Source organism: Haemorhous mexicanus, chromosome Z, assembly GCF_027477595.1.
Source record: "Haemorhous mexicanus isolate bHaeMex1 chromosome Z, bHaeMex1.pri, whole genome shotgun sequence".
In the NCBI taxonomy this organism is placed as follows: domain Eukaryota; kingdom Metazoa; phylum Chordata; class Aves; order Passeriformes; family Fringillidae; genus Haemorhous; species Haemorhous mexicanus.
This window is the reverse complement of record NC_082381.1, coordinates 80,232,773-80,248,836: the sequence shown is the minus strand read 5'-3', so window position 1 is coordinate 80,248,836 and position 16,064 is coordinate 80,232,773. Positions and strand designations below refer to the sequence as shown.

General features: G+C 56.1%; 2 protein-coding genes across 5 annotated transcripts in view; one reads left to right on the top strand and one right to left on the bottom strand.

Annotated features, from left to right (window-relative positions):
* The window catches only part of LOC132341547 (receptor-type tyrosine-protein phosphatase kappa-like), a 26,993-nt gene extending 18,024 nt beyond the window's left edge, over nucleotides 1–8,969 (top strand). For 3 of the 4 annotated variants that reach the window (XM_059873196.1, XM_059873194.1, XM_059873197.1), the window contains 12 exons: nucleotides 574–671; nucleotides 843–959; nucleotides 2,124–2,281; nucleotides 2,360–2,495; nucleotides 3,754–3,903; nucleotides 4,074–4,173; nucleotides 4,682–4,761; nucleotides 5,171–5,305; nucleotides 5,738–5,863; nucleotides 6,429–6,586; nucleotides 6,863–6,998; nucleotides 7,503–8,969. In XM_059873196.1, coding sequence (XP_059729179.1) covers nucleotides 574–671; nucleotides 843–959; nucleotides 2,124–2,281; nucleotides 2,360–2,495; nucleotides 3,754–3,903; nucleotides 4,074–4,173; nucleotides 4,682–4,761; nucleotides 5,171–5,305; nucleotides 5,738–5,863; nucleotides 6,429–6,586; nucleotides 6,863–6,998; nucleotides 7,503–7,577 — 1,469 coding nt within the window. In that variant the 3' untranslated portion in view covers nucleotides 7,578–8,969. The remainder of the gene's footprint in view (nucleotides 1–573; nucleotides 672–842; nucleotides 960–2,123; nucleotides 2,282–2,359; nucleotides 2,496–3,753; nucleotides 3,904–4,073; nucleotides 4,174–4,681; nucleotides 4,762–5,170; nucleotides 5,306–5,737; nucleotides 5,864–6,428; nucleotides 6,587–6,862; nucleotides 6,999–7,502) is intronic. The other variant, XM_059873195.1, reaches the window with a different exon arrangement.
* Nucleotides 8,714–16,064, bottom strand: LOC132341549 (uncharacterized). Its single transcript, XM_059873202.1, has 11 exons — nucleotides 15,856–16,064; nucleotides 14,133–14,375; nucleotides 13,145–13,435; nucleotides 12,662–12,759; nucleotides 11,143–11,338; nucleotides 10,899–11,010; nucleotides 10,548–10,782; nucleotides 10,276–10,315; nucleotides 9,896–9,995; nucleotides 9,746–9,792; nucleotides 8,714–9,253 (listed from the first exon to the last, which is right to left on the bottom strand). The coding sequence occupies exons 1-10, from the start codon at nucleotides 15,962–15,964 to the stop codon at nucleotides 9,750–9,752; spliced, it is 1,467 nt and encodes a 488-aa protein (XP_059729185.1). The 5' UTR covers nucleotides 15,965–16,064; the 3' UTR covers nucleotides 8,714–9,253; nucleotides 9,746–9,749.

Here is a 16,064-nt window from a genome sequence, read left to right as displayed (position 1 = left end):
GTTACAGGTGCTACAGGGCATGGAAAGTCTCAGTGGTAGCTTGGCAGCAGCTGGAGCTCGTGTCTGCACTGCCCAGGATGAGGACATGGTCCTTCCACTCACAAGCCTAGTTTGTTCCCTTTGGCAGCTGGCATGACAGGGACAATCCTGCACATGCCTGGCATATCTGCACCCAGTGCACTCGGATACAGTCTCCCCCCAGCAGTGCAAAGCCTGGATGGGTTTGTCTGCTCTGTGCAGCATGCAGTGAGGAGGTCTTGACTTCCTGCAGAGCTGCAGAAATGCTCCTTGGAAAATAGGGCCCCAAATGTGGGAGCAGCTGACAGTCATCTGAAGGGTCTGCAGGCGAGAGCTCCTAAAGCAGCAGTGAATCCCTGACATGGGCTCACCTTCTCTCCCTTTTCCTTGTCCTAATTTCTAACATGGTGATGAAGCTGATGTGGCCAGCACCCCCTTCAGATCCTGATGTCCGCTGGCTGTACCTCTGTGTTCAGGCAGAGGAAAGCCTGGCAATGTCCAAAAATGTGCCCATGGCTTGGACACTTGCATAGGGCTCTCCTCTTCCTTCCCAAGGTCCCTTGCCTGGGACACTGGAGGATTTCTGGCACATGATCTGGCAGGAGAAGACCTCAGTCATTGTGATGCTGACAGGCTTAGTGGAGCAGAACAAGGTAGAGAAAACCACTCAGCCCATGCTCAGCTTGGGCATTGCCAGAGCCCAGGCCTCCACATCTGCTGTGCTCCCAGTGCAGCTGTCAGTGGGGGCAGGGAGCAGTGCTGCACCCCTGCAATGCTCTCTTTGTGAGTTCTCCTGTGCCCAGAGATCTCACTGCTGTTGACAGATCAAGTGTGAGCAGTATTGGCCAGAGCAGGAGCAGGTCTATGGCAACTTCACCGTGACACTGAACAACACCTGGACCACAACAGGCCTTGTCAAACGCATCTTCTGCCTGCAGAAGGTAAGCCTGGTGTGGAGCTGAGGTGGGAATGCAGGATGTGTTTGGGTTCCAGCAGCTGGTGGGAGCTGTCAGACATGGACCCTGTGGCGAGCCTGGCCTCCAGCACAAAAAGGTGCAGTGTCAGCACGTTGCTATAAATGGAATCCATGCCAGGGCATCTGTCCCAGGTTTCTGTGCCAGGCAAAGGCAGTCAGTCAGCTCCAGTGGTCACCCCAGAGGAGTCTGGATGGATGTTGCACATGGGAATACTGTAGATTCTTGATGGCTTGGGTGAGGTGATTACAAAGGGTATAAAAGCAGATCAATGGAATGGAATGGAATGGAATGGAATGGAATGGAATGGAATGGAATGGAATGGAATGGAATCTTTGCACATCCAGGATGGTGGGACAGGTGCCTGCCTGTCACCTGAATCAATCTGCAGAAGGTCCACACTGAAGCTGCTTGGTCTTTAGGGTCCTTACAGCCCTAAACCTGGGCCTGTAGTTTATGGTTTATGATAACCTACATAAGGTCATTTCCCAAGATGTGTACTCCTGCTGAAGCTGCACCTCAGATAAAGGGCAGAAGCTGAAGGAGATGCAAGGAGGGAGAACAGGCACAATATAAAGAAATTGCAGTTATGCATATTCCTGTCCTTTCTTCTCTTGCCCAGAGCAATATGCAGCCTAAACGTAAAACTCCAAGAGCACCTGATAGTAAGATGTAGCATTAGGTCCTGCCAAGTGAATGTGGTGTTTAGAGAAAATCACAAAGGGCTGGTAACAAGTGACTACATTCACATCAGTGTAGTAAGAGCCTTAGGGTATATCTTTTCTGGGCAAGCCAGGGCTTTTTGATGACTGTGGAAATACCCTAAGCTGTGATTTTTATCATTTCCCTCTGGGACACATGCTGCTTTTCCTGCTTTGTGTTCACTGCTCATGGTGAAGCAGAGGACAAAATGAATTGTGTGGCAGTGTGATGGGTGAATGTGCCCTTTAGTGTCTGAGGAGCAGCAGTGGAGCAGTCCTTATGATGTGGTGCTGGAGGGAGGACTCTGTGCTGGTGCCCCTCTCAAGTGGTTTTCTCCAGTGCTGCCTCCTCGGTGGCAGGCAGTCACTTGACACAAGTTTCCTGGTGGCTTCCAGCTCCCTGTTGCCAGCCATGTCTCCCTTTCTGCAGGCAGGCTGTGCTCTGCCAAGAGCAGTGGAGCAGTTTCACTACCTGCTGTGGCCGGACCACGGGGTGCCCAGAAACCCGTCACAGCTGCTGGGCTTGGTGGAGGTGGTGAACAAGAGGGTGCTGGAGGCACCTGCAGGACCCGTGCTGGTGCACTGCAGGTACCGCGCTGGGGCTGTTTGGGTGCTGGGGCACAGCCAGCGGGGGCAGCACTGACCCACGGTGCTCTGTGTCCGCAGTGCAGGCATCGGGCGCACAGGTACATTCATCGCCCTGGACTTCCTCTTGAAGATGGGCAAGGCTGAGGGGAAGGTGGATGTGTTTCACTGTGTGCAGCAGCTGCGGGAACAGCGGGTCAGCATGGTGCAGACCAAGGTGAGGAATTTGCTCCCTCCATGCCTCAGGCTGCAGAGCCAATGCCCACCTGTGGGGGTCAACACAGGCGGGTGGCCAGAACAACCACAAACCCATGGCTGAAATGCCAAGAGTAAATTTATTCATTACCTCGCTAGCTGGAGGATGCCAGGAGGTAAGACACGAGTGGGAGCACCAGCACCATCAGGCTCAGTCTGTCCTGGGGGACAGTGGGGCTGCTCTTTTCACCCATTTAACAAAGGCCTGTGCACCTGTAGTTTACCAGCTGGGCTGTGACCTCCTCTGTGTCTTTGTGACCTCTGGTCTTTGGTGTGTCCCAAAACAGGGAGCTTGACCATATTCATGACAATGGGCTCCAGGTCTCTGTAAACCCAACATTCCCTCTGCATGGATTCTCCTCCCCAAAGCAGAGAGAGGATAAACAGCAGTAGGCTGTTTATACACAATATACAGGATTTCTCACACTGTCGCTTTCCAGACCTTGGTATTTCCAGCCGTAAGGCCACTTGAGACAATCCACCATGCTCCTTCTGAATGAAAAACCATTCTCCTGCTTTTAAGCCTTTGCTGTCAACACCACCCTTCCCAGAGATGTGGCATGCAAAGCCAAATTAGCCGTGCTGCTCCTGATCTAGCCACAGGAACTAAGGCTACCCGGTAATGGAGACTGAAGGATCTTTTTCAGTGCTGTGTCCAAAGCTAGCTAAAATCTACATTTCCCTGAGACTCTCTGAGGTATCATCAGCATTTGTATGTATTGGTCACCCTGACACAAAGGGCTGTATTGTAGGCAAGGATGATGAACGAGAGTCCACCTGTCCCTCCGGCTTTCAGGATGTCTGCCCTCCTGGACACTCCTGGGCAGCAGTGTCCTGGCCTAGGGACTATGACCCCATGATCTGCTTAGTGCTGGGCTCCTTCAGAAAACCACATTGGGCTGGGCCAACCAGCCTCTTGTACAAGGTCTAATTAGTCCACAGGTTTTGCGGGCTGCCTTCCCCAGAGCAGGGGTCTGGTGTGAGAGGGAGCACTAAACCTCAGGAAGATGGTCTTGTCTGGGTTGCTGGAGTTGCTGGCTGTGTCCCAAAGCAGGGCTGCCTGCAATGAGAAGTGTCTGGCCTCAGGGATCTGCAGCAGGAAGGTGAAGGATGAACCTGGCTCACTTCTGGCACAGTTTGAGGACAGCTGGTGATCTGGAGCTCCAGGGTTCCTCCTGGACTGGCTCCAGACTGTGCAGCTGAGCCGTGTCCTCCCACAGGAGCAGTACAGCTTCCTGTACGAGGCGCTTCTGGAAGGTTTGCTCTGTGGCAGCACCGGGGTGCCCGTGGAGAGCATCGCCAGTCTCGTGCGCTCCCTTCGAGACGAGGAGACCTCAGGCTGCAACAGCATCCTAGAGAAGGAGTTCAAGGTACCACCAGGAGATGGTGCACTGGTGCTGGGAGGGCTCATCTGTGATGCCAGCCCCCTCCCTGCTCCCCTCCCCAGCAGTGGGATGGAGATGGGGGGTCATTCACTGCAGTGGCCCAAGAAGGTGAGTGGCTGACATGCAGGTCTGACTTGGCTGAATCATCTCTACAGGCCCTGCAGAGATTTTCTGAGTTGTTCCAGCTCCTGCCATGCAGAGAAGCAGAGAAACCCAGAAACCAACCCAAGAACCGCAAGCCAGGGATCCTGCCAGGTAACACTGGCAGGGCTGGGCAGCCTCTTGCTCTAAAGCCAGAGCCTGAGAGCAGTATGGGGAGAACGATGCTTTCCTGCTACTGCCCTGCCCGGCACGTGACACTGACAGGTTGGGCTCAGGGTCCAGGAGTTGTTCTCTGGTTAGCAGATAATAAATACAGATTAGGCTGATTCCTTCTGAGCCTGTTGGAGGTACATGAGGTACACCTGGGGTAAATAGGTCCCTGGTCTAAACTTTCCCAGTGGAAAAGCTCAGATGAGGCACATCAGAGAGCAGTGAGGAGGGTGGATGTGCTGTGCCCCCAACCACAGGGTTTTGGGCATCTCTCATCAGGGTGCCCTGGGCTGTCAGAGCCGTGGGTGTGGTGCTGCCTGTCCGTTCAATCCACTCCAACCCATGCTGCAGGGAGCTATATTGACTGAACCTATTGCAGGAAAAGCCCCCTGCTCCCCTGTGGGGAGGGAACGACCGATCATTTCCCCCTCTCTGCTCCTTGCTTCTGCAGCGGACTCGTGCCGGCCCATCCTGATGTCCTCGGTGAACGCAGACGGCTCGCCAGCTTACATCAACGCCGTGTTTGCCAGTGTAAGGCTCCGCGCGCCGCGGGAGCGTCTCGGGGCAGCCGGGAGCCCCCTGCGCAGCCCTGCTCCAGGCCAGGGTAGAGCCCCCCGCCCGGGGCAGGTGTCCCAGCCCTCGGGCTGCTGCACGGTGACTGCTGGCGCTGCTGCCAGGAGATGGCCCCCGCGACCGCGATCGGCGGAGCCCAGCCTGCGCAGGCAGCGCAGCGGCGTGTGCCAGCCACAGCCTGCTGGGAGCTGAGCCCGGGTGCGATGAGCTGAGAGGGCAGCGGGGCGCTAGCATGAGCCGCTCTGAGCAGGGCTGGGGTGGCCTGTGCCCTCTCCATGTCAGCAGGGCGGTAGGGAGCCGTTCCCGCTGTGGGAAGGGCTCTCGGGGACTGTGGGACTCTCCCCACACATCGTCCTGTCTTTTGCAGACGTACACCGAGGAGGAGAGAGTCATCATCACACAGCTGCCTTTCCCCACCACACTGGTGGATTTCTGGGCTCTGGTCTGGGATTACACTTGCACATCGGTAGTTGTGCTGAATCAACTCCAGGAGCTGGACAAGGTCAGCAGCCCAAGCTCTGACAGCTCTCCCCTCTCCTGGTTCCTGTGGGGCTGAGCAGTGTGATTTTGGCCTTTGGCCCTGCAAGGATCTTATCATGAGAGCCCTGCCTGCACCAGAATCTACTGCAGGCTTGTGGGGCTCCACCTGGGAGAGCCCTGAGGACAGTCCCAGCTCCACAGCAGGGGGCTGTCCTCAGTCACACTGCAAATGAGCATCCCTCGGGTTTTGCTGACCCCTGCCCAGGTGTCCTGTCTGATGGAGTGTTATTCTCTGGCTGCAGCACTGGGTTGGTGCCCAGCAAGTGTCTGGCAGAGCCATGTGCATGGGGCTTATGGGCAAGGGGCTGGTGTGAGCCCCCCATGTGAGAGGCCGAGCTCTGCCCTGCTTGCACGCGGGGCCATGTGTGATCATGCCCCTCTCTTCCTCCCCCAGACATACATGCAGTTCTGGCCCATCCAGGGCGAAGATGACTACGGCCGCTTCCATGTCCAGCTGATCTCAGAAGAGCCTGGGGCTGGCTTCACAACCTGGACACTTGTCCTCAGCAACAGGCAGCAGGTGGGCCCTTTGCTCAGAGCTGGCAAACTCCTTTGAGAAGAGTCTTTGCATGAGCTGGGAGGAGCAGCTGTCAATAGGCTTTAATTGGGGTCAAATCCCAGCTAGAGATGGCAGAAGGATCTTGTGGGGTCCTGGCAGGGCATTGGCCACAGCAGAGTCTTTTGCCTTGGCAGAGAGGGTAACCCCAAGAAAGTGAGGCTGCAGGCAGAGGTAGAAGTCAGAGGTGTTTCTGTGTGCCTTTCCAACTGGAGGACAGCAGCTGTGGATGGAGTTTTTGTATCTCAGTGGTTCATGGAAGGGGAAGTACTGCAGGCAGCTGGACACAGGACTGATGTCAGTGTGAGCTGCATCTGGTGCTCAGCTCTTCTCTTATGCTCTGTCTGTTGCTCTCAGAGCACTTGGTGGAGAAGAGCAAAGTCTGGAGTGGCATGTCCCACTGTGGGGCTGCTCCCTTGATCCAGTATGCGTGGCTGAGCCAGGACTGGCATGCACTGTCCCTCCCCTTCCCTCCATGAGGCCAATAGGTCTCTGCTCTGCCCAGCCCCCTGTCTTTCTTCCCCACTAGCCCAAGAAATCTGCAGTGGAAATCCGGTTACATCAACTGACAGACTGGCCCATGCAGCAGCCCCTTCCCCCACACCCTGACACCATCATCAGCCTGCTAGGGAAGGTGGAGACACACCATCGGCAGAGCCAGGATGGACACATCCTTGTCACCTGCTGGTGAGTGATGTTTCCTGGAGGAGCAGCCATGGCACAGAGCTGGACACAGCTCATGCTGTGTCAGTGACATTGGCGACAGTTCCATCTCGGGTGCATGTGTGGATATGAATTCAGCTATGTTGAGGGAGGAAGGCTCTCCCATGGAGGCTGGTTGGGTGTGGGATCCATGGCCAAGATCATCCTGAGAGTGTGGGGGTCTAGGGGGATGCCTCTGAGGCTCAGCCCTGCCACCTGCCATCCCAGAGCAAATGAAGCTCCCCTTGCCCACCTCCACAGGGATGGAGCTAGCCGGAGTGGGATCTTCTGTGCTGCTGGTTTCCTGTGTGAGCAGATCCAAAGCGAGGGCGTGGTGGATGTGTCCCAGGCTGTGAGGATGCTGAAGAGGAGGCGGAGACAGTTCATTAAAAATGTGGTAGGTGCTGACTTCAAACCCAGCTGGATGGCAGCACCAAAATGAGCATGATCTTACATTGCCCCAGTAGCTGCCCTAGCCCCTCTGTGCTCAGATTATCCTGAGGCTAGGTGCCAATGAGATCGTTGAAAGCTCCAGTTTCTGCTGCTGGGACACACCCACTCCCTCAGTGGCAGGTTCTGCAGAACTGAAGGGGCACCAAAGCATCCTGCATGATGAGTGGCCCCTTTCTGGTCCACCTGCCTGCTTAACACTTTGTGTCATGGATGTTGGCTCTCCTGGCAAAACCAGCTGGCTCCAGTGCTGGTGTAGCCCATCCTTGCAGCTCCTGGAGCACATGCCTGGATTTCTCAGCTGGGAATGGTGGACTCCTGCTGGGAGGAGGAGGGTGGATTGCACCTGTGTGGGGCATGCTCTGTGTCAGGAAGCTGTTGGAGACCAATGCTGACATGCCACTGCAGGTGTTGGTCCACCAGAGTCTCATGAGCATCCTTTTATCCACAGGAACAGTATGGGCTCTGCTATGAACTAGCCCTCAGTTACTTGAATTCATTTGAAACCTATGGGAATTTCAAGTAGGGGCATGACCACAGCCTGCCTCTGGATGGGACTTTGACTCTCTGGACAGCCCTTCATCAGAAACAGTGGAAGCAAGAGGGAAAAAAAAAGGGAATGTGCGTGACCCCAAGATGCTTAACTCCTCTGAAAAACCACCCCAATGTTCCTCTGTGGTTGGAGGACACAGGCTAGAATGTCTCCAAATTTTGGCGAGGTGCTGAAATGGGAACCTGACTCTCTGCCCAGCATTTGTGAAGGAACTTATCTGGAATCACAACTTGAGTATGCAGAGGCACTAGGACTTCACCTATGCTTCCTTGCCAAGGATGAAGAGAACAGCTGTCCCATCCAGGTTCTCTTGTCCCCTCGGGTAGCCCCAAGGAAAGTGGGGTAGCACCAACACCCACATTGTGTTTGGTCAGAGAAGTCCCAAACTGCTGCAAGATCCGTGGTGCTCAGGAGCAGAGGATATCTGTCCTACTGTGGGAGAAGCATGAAGCCCAAAGTCAACAAGAGCCAAGAGTGGGACAGCCCATAGTCCTGTAGGGCTAAACTGGTCCTTCAGACCCCACAGAGTCTCCTCCTGGGGTGCATCTTCTTGGTGCTGCTCCAAGTGCCACGGCCCTACCAGCTCCACAGAGGCTCTCTCATCAGTGGCTGCCCCATGGCTGTCTCAGGTTACAGTGTCTCAGTGTGAATATCCTGGATGTGGTTCAAGCAGCACCACAGAAACAAAGGCAGGAGATTTCAGAAGCAGGAGTGAGCCCATGGCTTTCTGTCCTGTGTCTCATTAGTAAAGGCCATGGTGGTTGTGGTGGTGGTGACCCCTGATCTTCACTTTTTTTCTAGGTTTGACCTGGCACAGGGGCAACAAGGGAGCTAAAAGCACAGAGATACCACAGCATGGGCACAGAATACACTCTTGCCCAAAATGTGTGGGGAGGGCCATCACCCCTGATGGATTCCCACCACACATCTGCTCCCAACTCACATTAGAGCTGTCCAGCTCAGCTCAGTAGGTCAGAAAAGCTGTCAGGCAGCACTAGGCAAATGCAGGATCACAGCAGCCCTGCTCGTGGCTCCCCTCAACAAGGCACAGTCAACTCCCTGCAGGGGAATACCATCCTACAGCGGCAATGAGGGCAGCACGGAGCCCCTCCAATCCATAAGCCTTTATTTCTTGTCCAGACAGAACAGGCAGAGTCACAAAGCAGTCCAGCCTGGCCAAGCAAAGCCCTGGGTTTGGCTGAACCAGCAGAGAGGGCAGAAGGGTTGAGAACCCAGAGGACAGCAGGAGAATGCCACCAAGCTGAGCCTGTGTGAGTCTGGGACTGGGAAATCTGGCATACAAGTCCTGCTTCCAGGAAAGCAAAAATGAAAGCAGAGCCAAAATAAAATGATTACAGAAAGCCAGATCCAAAGGCCTTACACAAGCAGTACGCAAACCGTGGGAGGTGAAGGGGCTGAGGAATGAAAAAGCTCAGCCCTCCAGGGCCTTCTGGTTTCCTCCTGCCCTCCTGAATTGGATGAATTTCATGGGAGCCCTGTGCTGGTCACAGGAGAGCATGGGGACATGGCAGCCATCAGCACTGGGCTGGGGTTATCCTTCCCATCTTCTCCACATCCTCTCTGCTCTAGATGTCTCCATGGTCCTGGCTGAGGCTGAAGTCCCTGATCTCCAGCCTAGCCACCTTTCCCTGGGGAGAAAAAGGGCACCAGTGTCAGAGACAGGCTGGAGCACACGGCAGTGCCTGCCACAGCCCAATCCTTCCATCCCAGCTGTGCCCAACCACAGGACCTCAGAGGTGCTGTCCGTGCTGAGGTGAGAGCAGCAGCCCCTCAGCCTGACCCTCCTGAGAACCCTCCCTGCAGATCCCTAGGAGGGATGGCACAGACATGGGTCACTCAAAGAGCTCAGCCTTCGGCATGATGTCTTTGCTCACCCTGTCCCTCCTGCCGGCAGGGAGCATTGCCTGGGACCAGGCTCTGCCTCCATGTGAGGCTCAGAGGGCAGAGCCATCCTGACCATCCCCAGCTACGGCAAATCAGGAGATGTATCAGTGCAGAGTACAAACTACTGCTTCTCCTGAAACTCCGCTTCTGCTGGGAGATTGCTGTTCTCATGCCACCTGCCCCATAGCCTGATAGTCACCTCTGTGATGGTTGTCTGCAGAACTGCATTTTCCTACCTTTTTAATTATCCTCCTGAGTTTTGTTGGGCAAGTACTTCCTTTTCCTAGAAAGGCAAAGGGGAGTGCTGGATAAGAAACTGGCATTGTGCATGTACCTGCTGACCCTGTCCCCTTCATACCTGCTGAACCTGTCCCCTCCCTACTCACCTGGAGTGCACAAGCCACAGGATAACTGCAACCACAAGGAGGACTGCCAACAGCACAACCAGTCCTATCACAATCCAATGCCACTGGCTCACAGTCTGCCCTGCAACAAACACAGATGCAGGGATGAGTGCCACAGCCCGGCCTCCTGCTGGCAATGGCCCCAAGAATGGCAAAGGGAATGCAGAAGTGTGTAAGCCTGTGTCCTGGCTGAGGTTTCTTCTGGGAGAGAGTATCACCTCATGTGTGGGGATCTTGCTCTGTGCCACGTGAGACCCAACAGCTCTTGTGTTAGGCCGGCTCGTTTCCAGTGAAGCTGCCAGGCTGGCAAAAGGGAACAGGCAGGAGAGAGGCTTGGGCACCAGGAGCAAGGTGGCACTTACCAAGAGAGAAGCTGTAGCAGACACAGGTGAACTTCTCTGCCTGTTGGAGGAGACAGGAGGGAGAGCTCAGCCCAGTCCTGCAGCACTGGCCTAGCTGGAGGGAAGGGTCCCTGCGCAGGGCCAGCGAGTGAGCCGGCTGTGGCCCGGGAGCCCTGGGACACCACGGTGCCGGGGCATGGGACAGGAGCGTGGCCTCAGAGGCAGCCCAGAGGCAGCAAGGGCCCAGCCCCGGCCGGCAGCAGCCGCAGAGAGCAGGAGCCCCCCGATGGTACCTGCGGGCCGAGGCGGACGAGGCGCAGAAGGGCCGTGTAGTCGCGGCCCGGGCTGAGGGCAGCGTTGTGCAGGCCCTGCCCGCGGCTCCCGTCGCCCAGCACGAAGTCCGTGGGGGCGCTGAGGTTGAGGACAGCGGCCAGGTACACGCTGGCGTTGGAGAGCCGTGCCTGCCCCGAGCAGATGCTCTCGATCAGCGAGGCGTTGTGCGTCGCGGCCACGATCAGCTGGTGCTCCCTGCGGGCCCAAAGGCAGTGGCATAGGGCACGGGGCCACGGAAGGGAGGCGTCTGCAGGCAGCGCCGGCGTGCGGAGAGCCACGGCGGGGCTGCAGAGCCGCGGGGCTGCGCTCACCTGGCGGCCTCAGAGCCACGGGCCATGGGGAGCAGGGGGAGCACGGCCGTCCCTTGCGAGGGGGCGACGTCGCGGGCACTGCGGCAGCTGATGGTCTGGGGGTGCGGGGTGTCTGCAAGGGAACAGCGGGGAATGAGCATCGGCAGGGCCGGGCGAGTAGCAGGGACGGCCTCGGGCAGCGCAGGCCGCCGAGCAGGGCTCGCCTGTGCCCGGGCTCCCGGCCCGGCCCCCCAGCAAAGCTCACCGGAGCTGCTGTTGCTGTGAAACTCCCTCATCAGCGCAGCCCCGGCTCCAGCAGCCGTCAGCCCCTGGATCATCACGGCGTAGCTGCTGCCAGGGCTGTGCTCCGGCAGCCGGTGCTCGGTGACGGAGCCACTGAGGCGCAGCCGCTCGATCTCCAGCACGCCGCTGTCCCCTGCGTTCCTGGCTGTGATGCTCAGCTGCGGACAGGAGACGCAGCTGGGACGCAGCAGCTCCCGGCTGGCCGCTGGGAAGGTGCCCGCAGCTGGCAACGTCCCTGCCGGCCTGCCCTTCCCTGTGCCTGCCCCCTGTGCCTGGGCAAGGCTCCGGAGAGGAACAGGCAGGCGTCTCAGCCCTACGCAGGGAGCTCAAAACAGAGGAGAGGAGAGGAGGAATTCGGAGCCAACACTAAGGATGTGTGAGCAGCAACGTCTGTGAGCAAAGGGCTGGGCATCTGAGAAGGGAGGAGGTAGGCTGGTCTTTTGAAGGGCTCTAGATATATGTACTGAGCCCGAGGACAGGTCACCCCAGGTGTATTGCAACTCCAGAGCCGCTCTGGCGACATCCTTTACCAGAGTTATTTGAGCTTCTCTTTTCTGTTGTGTAAAGCTGGACTCTCAAATCTTTCTTTAAGGGAAAATTAGAACGACTAAATTTTCCCATGAGTAATAGAGATGAAGGGTTTCCATTTGCCCATGCATCATCTGAATTTGTCATGAGATCCCTATCCATTCTCACTTGCTATCTTTACAGAAATATATTCTAGGCTTATGCAAAATTGTAGACAAATGAAAGTGGAATAAAAGGATTCTTTTCATGAACACTCATGTCTGGGAGCAGGAATTTAGCTGAACAGGCTTGCAGGTTGTCAAGAGCTTGTCTGACAGTTTCTCCAGGACAGAGCTAAGAAATAGCTTACAAGGTCCCTGTCACACTGTGGAGACCTCTGTCCCCAGAGAGAACCTAGACCATTCTGAGAAAAATATCACCAGCACACACACCCCATCCCACTGCTGGAGAGTAGGGTTTTGCTGTGGAATGTGTCCCAAATCCAGAGACAGAGGAGATGCTTCTAGCCATGCATTGAGGAAAACTGAACAGAACAGGGCAGCTCTCTGGAGAAGGGGCTTTCAGGAGGGACTTTCAGAGGATTACACAAACCACAAGTTTTTCTGTGGCAGGAATGAGAAACAAGTATGCAAGAGGCACAGGAAACCCTGGTATGCCACCGCAGAAGACACGTCACCATGTGTTGCGCACCAACCTCCAAAAGCCTGCCAAACCCAAAGCAGAAGAGACCCAGGAAGCAAGCCCAGAGGACATGGAGCACTCACACCTCTGTGGGCATCTTCATAGCATGAAGTATGTTGAGAATTACACAGAAAATGCTTGTGCTCATCAAAGCCAGATATTTACTGGCTGGGAACTGTGGCTCATCCCAGCTGTCCCTTGCCCACAGTTCCTAGTGTCCCTGCACAGACCTCCAGGCCGGGAGGTGAGGGTCTGCCCTGGTCCCTGGGTACCTGGTATCCAATGATCTCCCCGTTGCAGGAGGGCAGCGCGCTCCACCTGAGAGAGCCCCTGTTGGGATCCAGCCACAGCTGCTCCGGTTTGTCTGGCACTGCAAGCACAGACCGTGGGGTCACACACAGGGCCATGGGCAGGGGCTGAGGCCGCAGGAAGCTGCAGCAGCTCCTGGCCAAGGGACAGGCTGCAAAGGGACGCCCTGCGAAGGGTTTGTCCCCTGCCAAGGCTGTGTGTGCTGCAGCAGTGGGAAGCACAACAGTGTGGGGTGGAGTGGGACAATGAGAAGGGGCTGTGCCCTGCTCAGGGCTCTCCCAGCCCTTCCCCAGAGGGCTCTCCACAGGACCCAAGCAGCTCTGATCCCAGGCACATCCCTGCATGGAGCAAATGGTCAGACTGAGCTGACAGGTGAGGGGAACATCTGTCCTCCCTGTGACACAGCTCTGGACTGTTCCTTGTCTCTGATATTTCTGTGCACTTACCTGTTTCCTGTGTCGTGAACAACCATGAGAACAGGGTTGTGTTGGGGAGCAAGTCAATGGTGACACTGTACTCAGTGAAGGGCTGCAAAGGGGAGCAGGTGAATGTTCCCTCCTGGCCATGTAACATCTGCTCTACATTCACCTCCTCAGCCTCACAGGGAGGGGAGGGAGGTGCTCCCAGCCGGCACATGGCCCTCATGCCCTGGCAGGCATTGGGGAACCTGCAGGTCCATTTCAGTTTGATGCTGGTGCTGGAAATCTCAAAGGTCTCATGGTCAACCTGGAGCACTTCTGTAAAGGAAAGTTTACCAGAAGGTCACTTGATTCCCTTCCACTCCCAGCCATGCAAGGATGCTGCTGTCAGACAGCTTTGACATTTCATAACCCAACATAGTGGGAGGGAAAGGAGAGACTGAAGGTGGTCACTGCAGCCCTCTTAAAGGGAGCAGGAGGAGTTGAATGGGAATGAATGTGGGCGAATGACTGGACTACTACTGCTCAAGCAATTTTCCCATTCATTCAAAACTGAGGTGTCTGTGTGTCCCAGAATCTCTACAGTCCATCAGGAATACCTCTGCTCTTCCTTGGAGGGAATGCCCTAAGCTGTGAGTAAAGGGTACTAAGCCTGCACCCACCACGCTGCAGGACCTGGAGGGACCCAGCCCACATGGAACAAGCTGCGGTACTCATAGCCACGCTGGCAGTAAAGCTCTCTGATCCTGCTCCAAGAGTGGTGCCACGCGCTGGCCACAAACTCCACCACAAATCTCTCTCCCATGATTTTTACCTTTGTGCAAATCATCTTGCTGGAAGCCCTCAGGGAGACCCTTATCACCAACACCTCCAATGGTGACCTGCAGGCTGGACTTGACACCTGCCATTTCCCTGGGCAGCACAGAGCCCAAAACCTGCTGTGCCCCACACCCTGCTTTCCCTGCTCAGGAAGGGCAGACAAGACAGCCAAGAGGGCTCCTCATCCCTTCCTTACCACTGCACTCCACACTGGAGCGAATGCGGACCCAGGAACCTCGGGAGTTTCTTCCAGTCCAGACCTCTCTATATACAGGTTTCCCACCAGAGACAGACTGGACTTCACTCGAACATTTGACTTGGGTGAAGGATGGCTGGAAACCTTCAGGGCAGCTCAGCATCACTTCTTCATTCTTCTTATAATTCACCTGGTCTGGTGCCAGTTGGAGGATGGAGTCCCACTGGGGCCTTCGGCACATTTCTGTCAGAGGTGGAAGTGGGTGTTATTTAGGCTGGAGGTGATGAGATGAGCTATGGTTGAGTGGTGAGAGACAAATCCCCAGGAACCCCTCTAGGCAATGAAGGGAGAGGGAAGGTGACACATCCATCTGCTGGGATGTGACCTGAGGGCAAGCCTTGTTGGGAAGGGGCTTTCCTGATGCATGGAAATTGTGAAGGATCACTCATCCATGAACCTGCCCCATTCCCACTTGTGTCCATGGGCACCATATTCCCTCCTCCAAAGCCCAGAGCAGGGACATTCCCAGCACAATCACCCCTGCACCAGGGGACTCCCTCCAGCCTCTCATCCAGGCCTGTCACCCAGCCCAGCCCAGGTGGCACTTGCTGGGCCATGGCACCACCACTCCTGCTGGCATGCAGGGCCCTTCAGCCATGGCTCATCCCTGCCACAGGGATCAGCCAGGCCCCTGTTACACTTGGGGGTTCCCTGTTCTCACTCACTCTGTGCCTTGGCTGCTCTCCTCCTGCCCCACACTGCTGGGCAGGGGGACAGGGGCTGAGCAGTGCCTTCTGCCTCCACATCTCCTGCTTTAACAATGCCCCTTCCCCTTTCTCGTGACACAACCCTTCCTTCTTCTCATCACGTCCTCACCAAATTCACCATCCTTCAGGCTCAGTGGGCAGTAGCTGAGCAGCTGGTCCCAGCAGTTTGTCCAATGCTGCAGGGGGAGGCTTTGTGGCAATGATTCCTACAGAGAAGGATGCTGGCTTCTGGAAGGAGCCCTTGCCGGTTCAAGCCTCTACAAGAAGGTTTGTGAGGTCTGAAGGGGTTTAAAATACAACCTGCCTTCTCCCAAAGGGGCACATGTGGGATCTCACAAGGTCCAGATCAACTTTGGCACAAAGGGAAATGCTGTGACAAGCCCCTTGTGCTGAGGCTTTGCTCTCAAACAGCCCTGATGGCAGAAGACCAGAGATGCCCAGCTGAGCACCACAACCAGCAGCTTTGTCCCCTGGCACATGGCCACGACTCCCGCCATGCTCAGGCACCCGGCCACTGATCCTGCCCTGATCCATCCCTCTGGCAAAGCAGTAGCAAGCTCCCTTTATCACAGCCCTCAGCAGGCACAGTGTCCCTCAGGCACACCTGGGGACGGGATGTGTACAGAAAGTGACACCTCCCTGAACACCTTTCCCCTGATTCACTGTGTGTGAATTGATGCCCAATTCATGCCCACTCTCTCCAGGGAATGATGTGCAAACTGCTTTTCTGGAGGGCATGACCCATCACTGCACATCCAGCCCAGTCCTGTCTGTCCCACAGAATCCCAGTGGACACTGCATTGTTGCTCTTGTGCCCGCGGCAGACTGAGGCTCCCCCAGCTGACACAGCCCTGAGGGGTCCCTCTGGGTTCCAGCCCAGGGCTGCAGGCAGTGAAGATGAATATCCAACATAGAGGAGGCAGCAGAAGCTTCCAAAAGGAAGAACCACTTCTTACCTGTTCCCTGGGGCACTATCTGGATGTTGAAAAAATCTTCCTGGCCGTGTGCTGACAGTAGAGATGCAAGTGCCAGGAGAAAGCTCAGAGGCAGTGACTGCAGGGCCATCCTAGCGTAAAGTCCCCAGGCAGGACTGAAATCTCAGCCCCACTCGCCGCTTCTGAGCCCAGGCATCCGTATCTGACTGCAGGGTTTGCAAACACCGGAA

Excerpts from the sequence above, each read along its gene's own strand:
- LOC132341549 (XM_059873202.1), bottom strand. The coding sequence starts at position 15,964 with ATGGCCCTGCAGTCACTGCCTCTGAGCTTTCTCCTGGCACTTGCATCT. Across the intron at positions 12,760-13,144 it reads GTTCACGACACAGGAAACAG|TGCCAGACAAACCGGAGCAG; the intron begins GTAAGTGCACAG and ends CTGTGCTTGCAG. Across the intron at positions 9,793-9,895 it reads CTGTGGCTTGTGCACTCCAG|GAAAAGGAAGTACTTGCCCA; the intron begins GTGAGTAGGGAG and ends TTGCCTTTCTAG.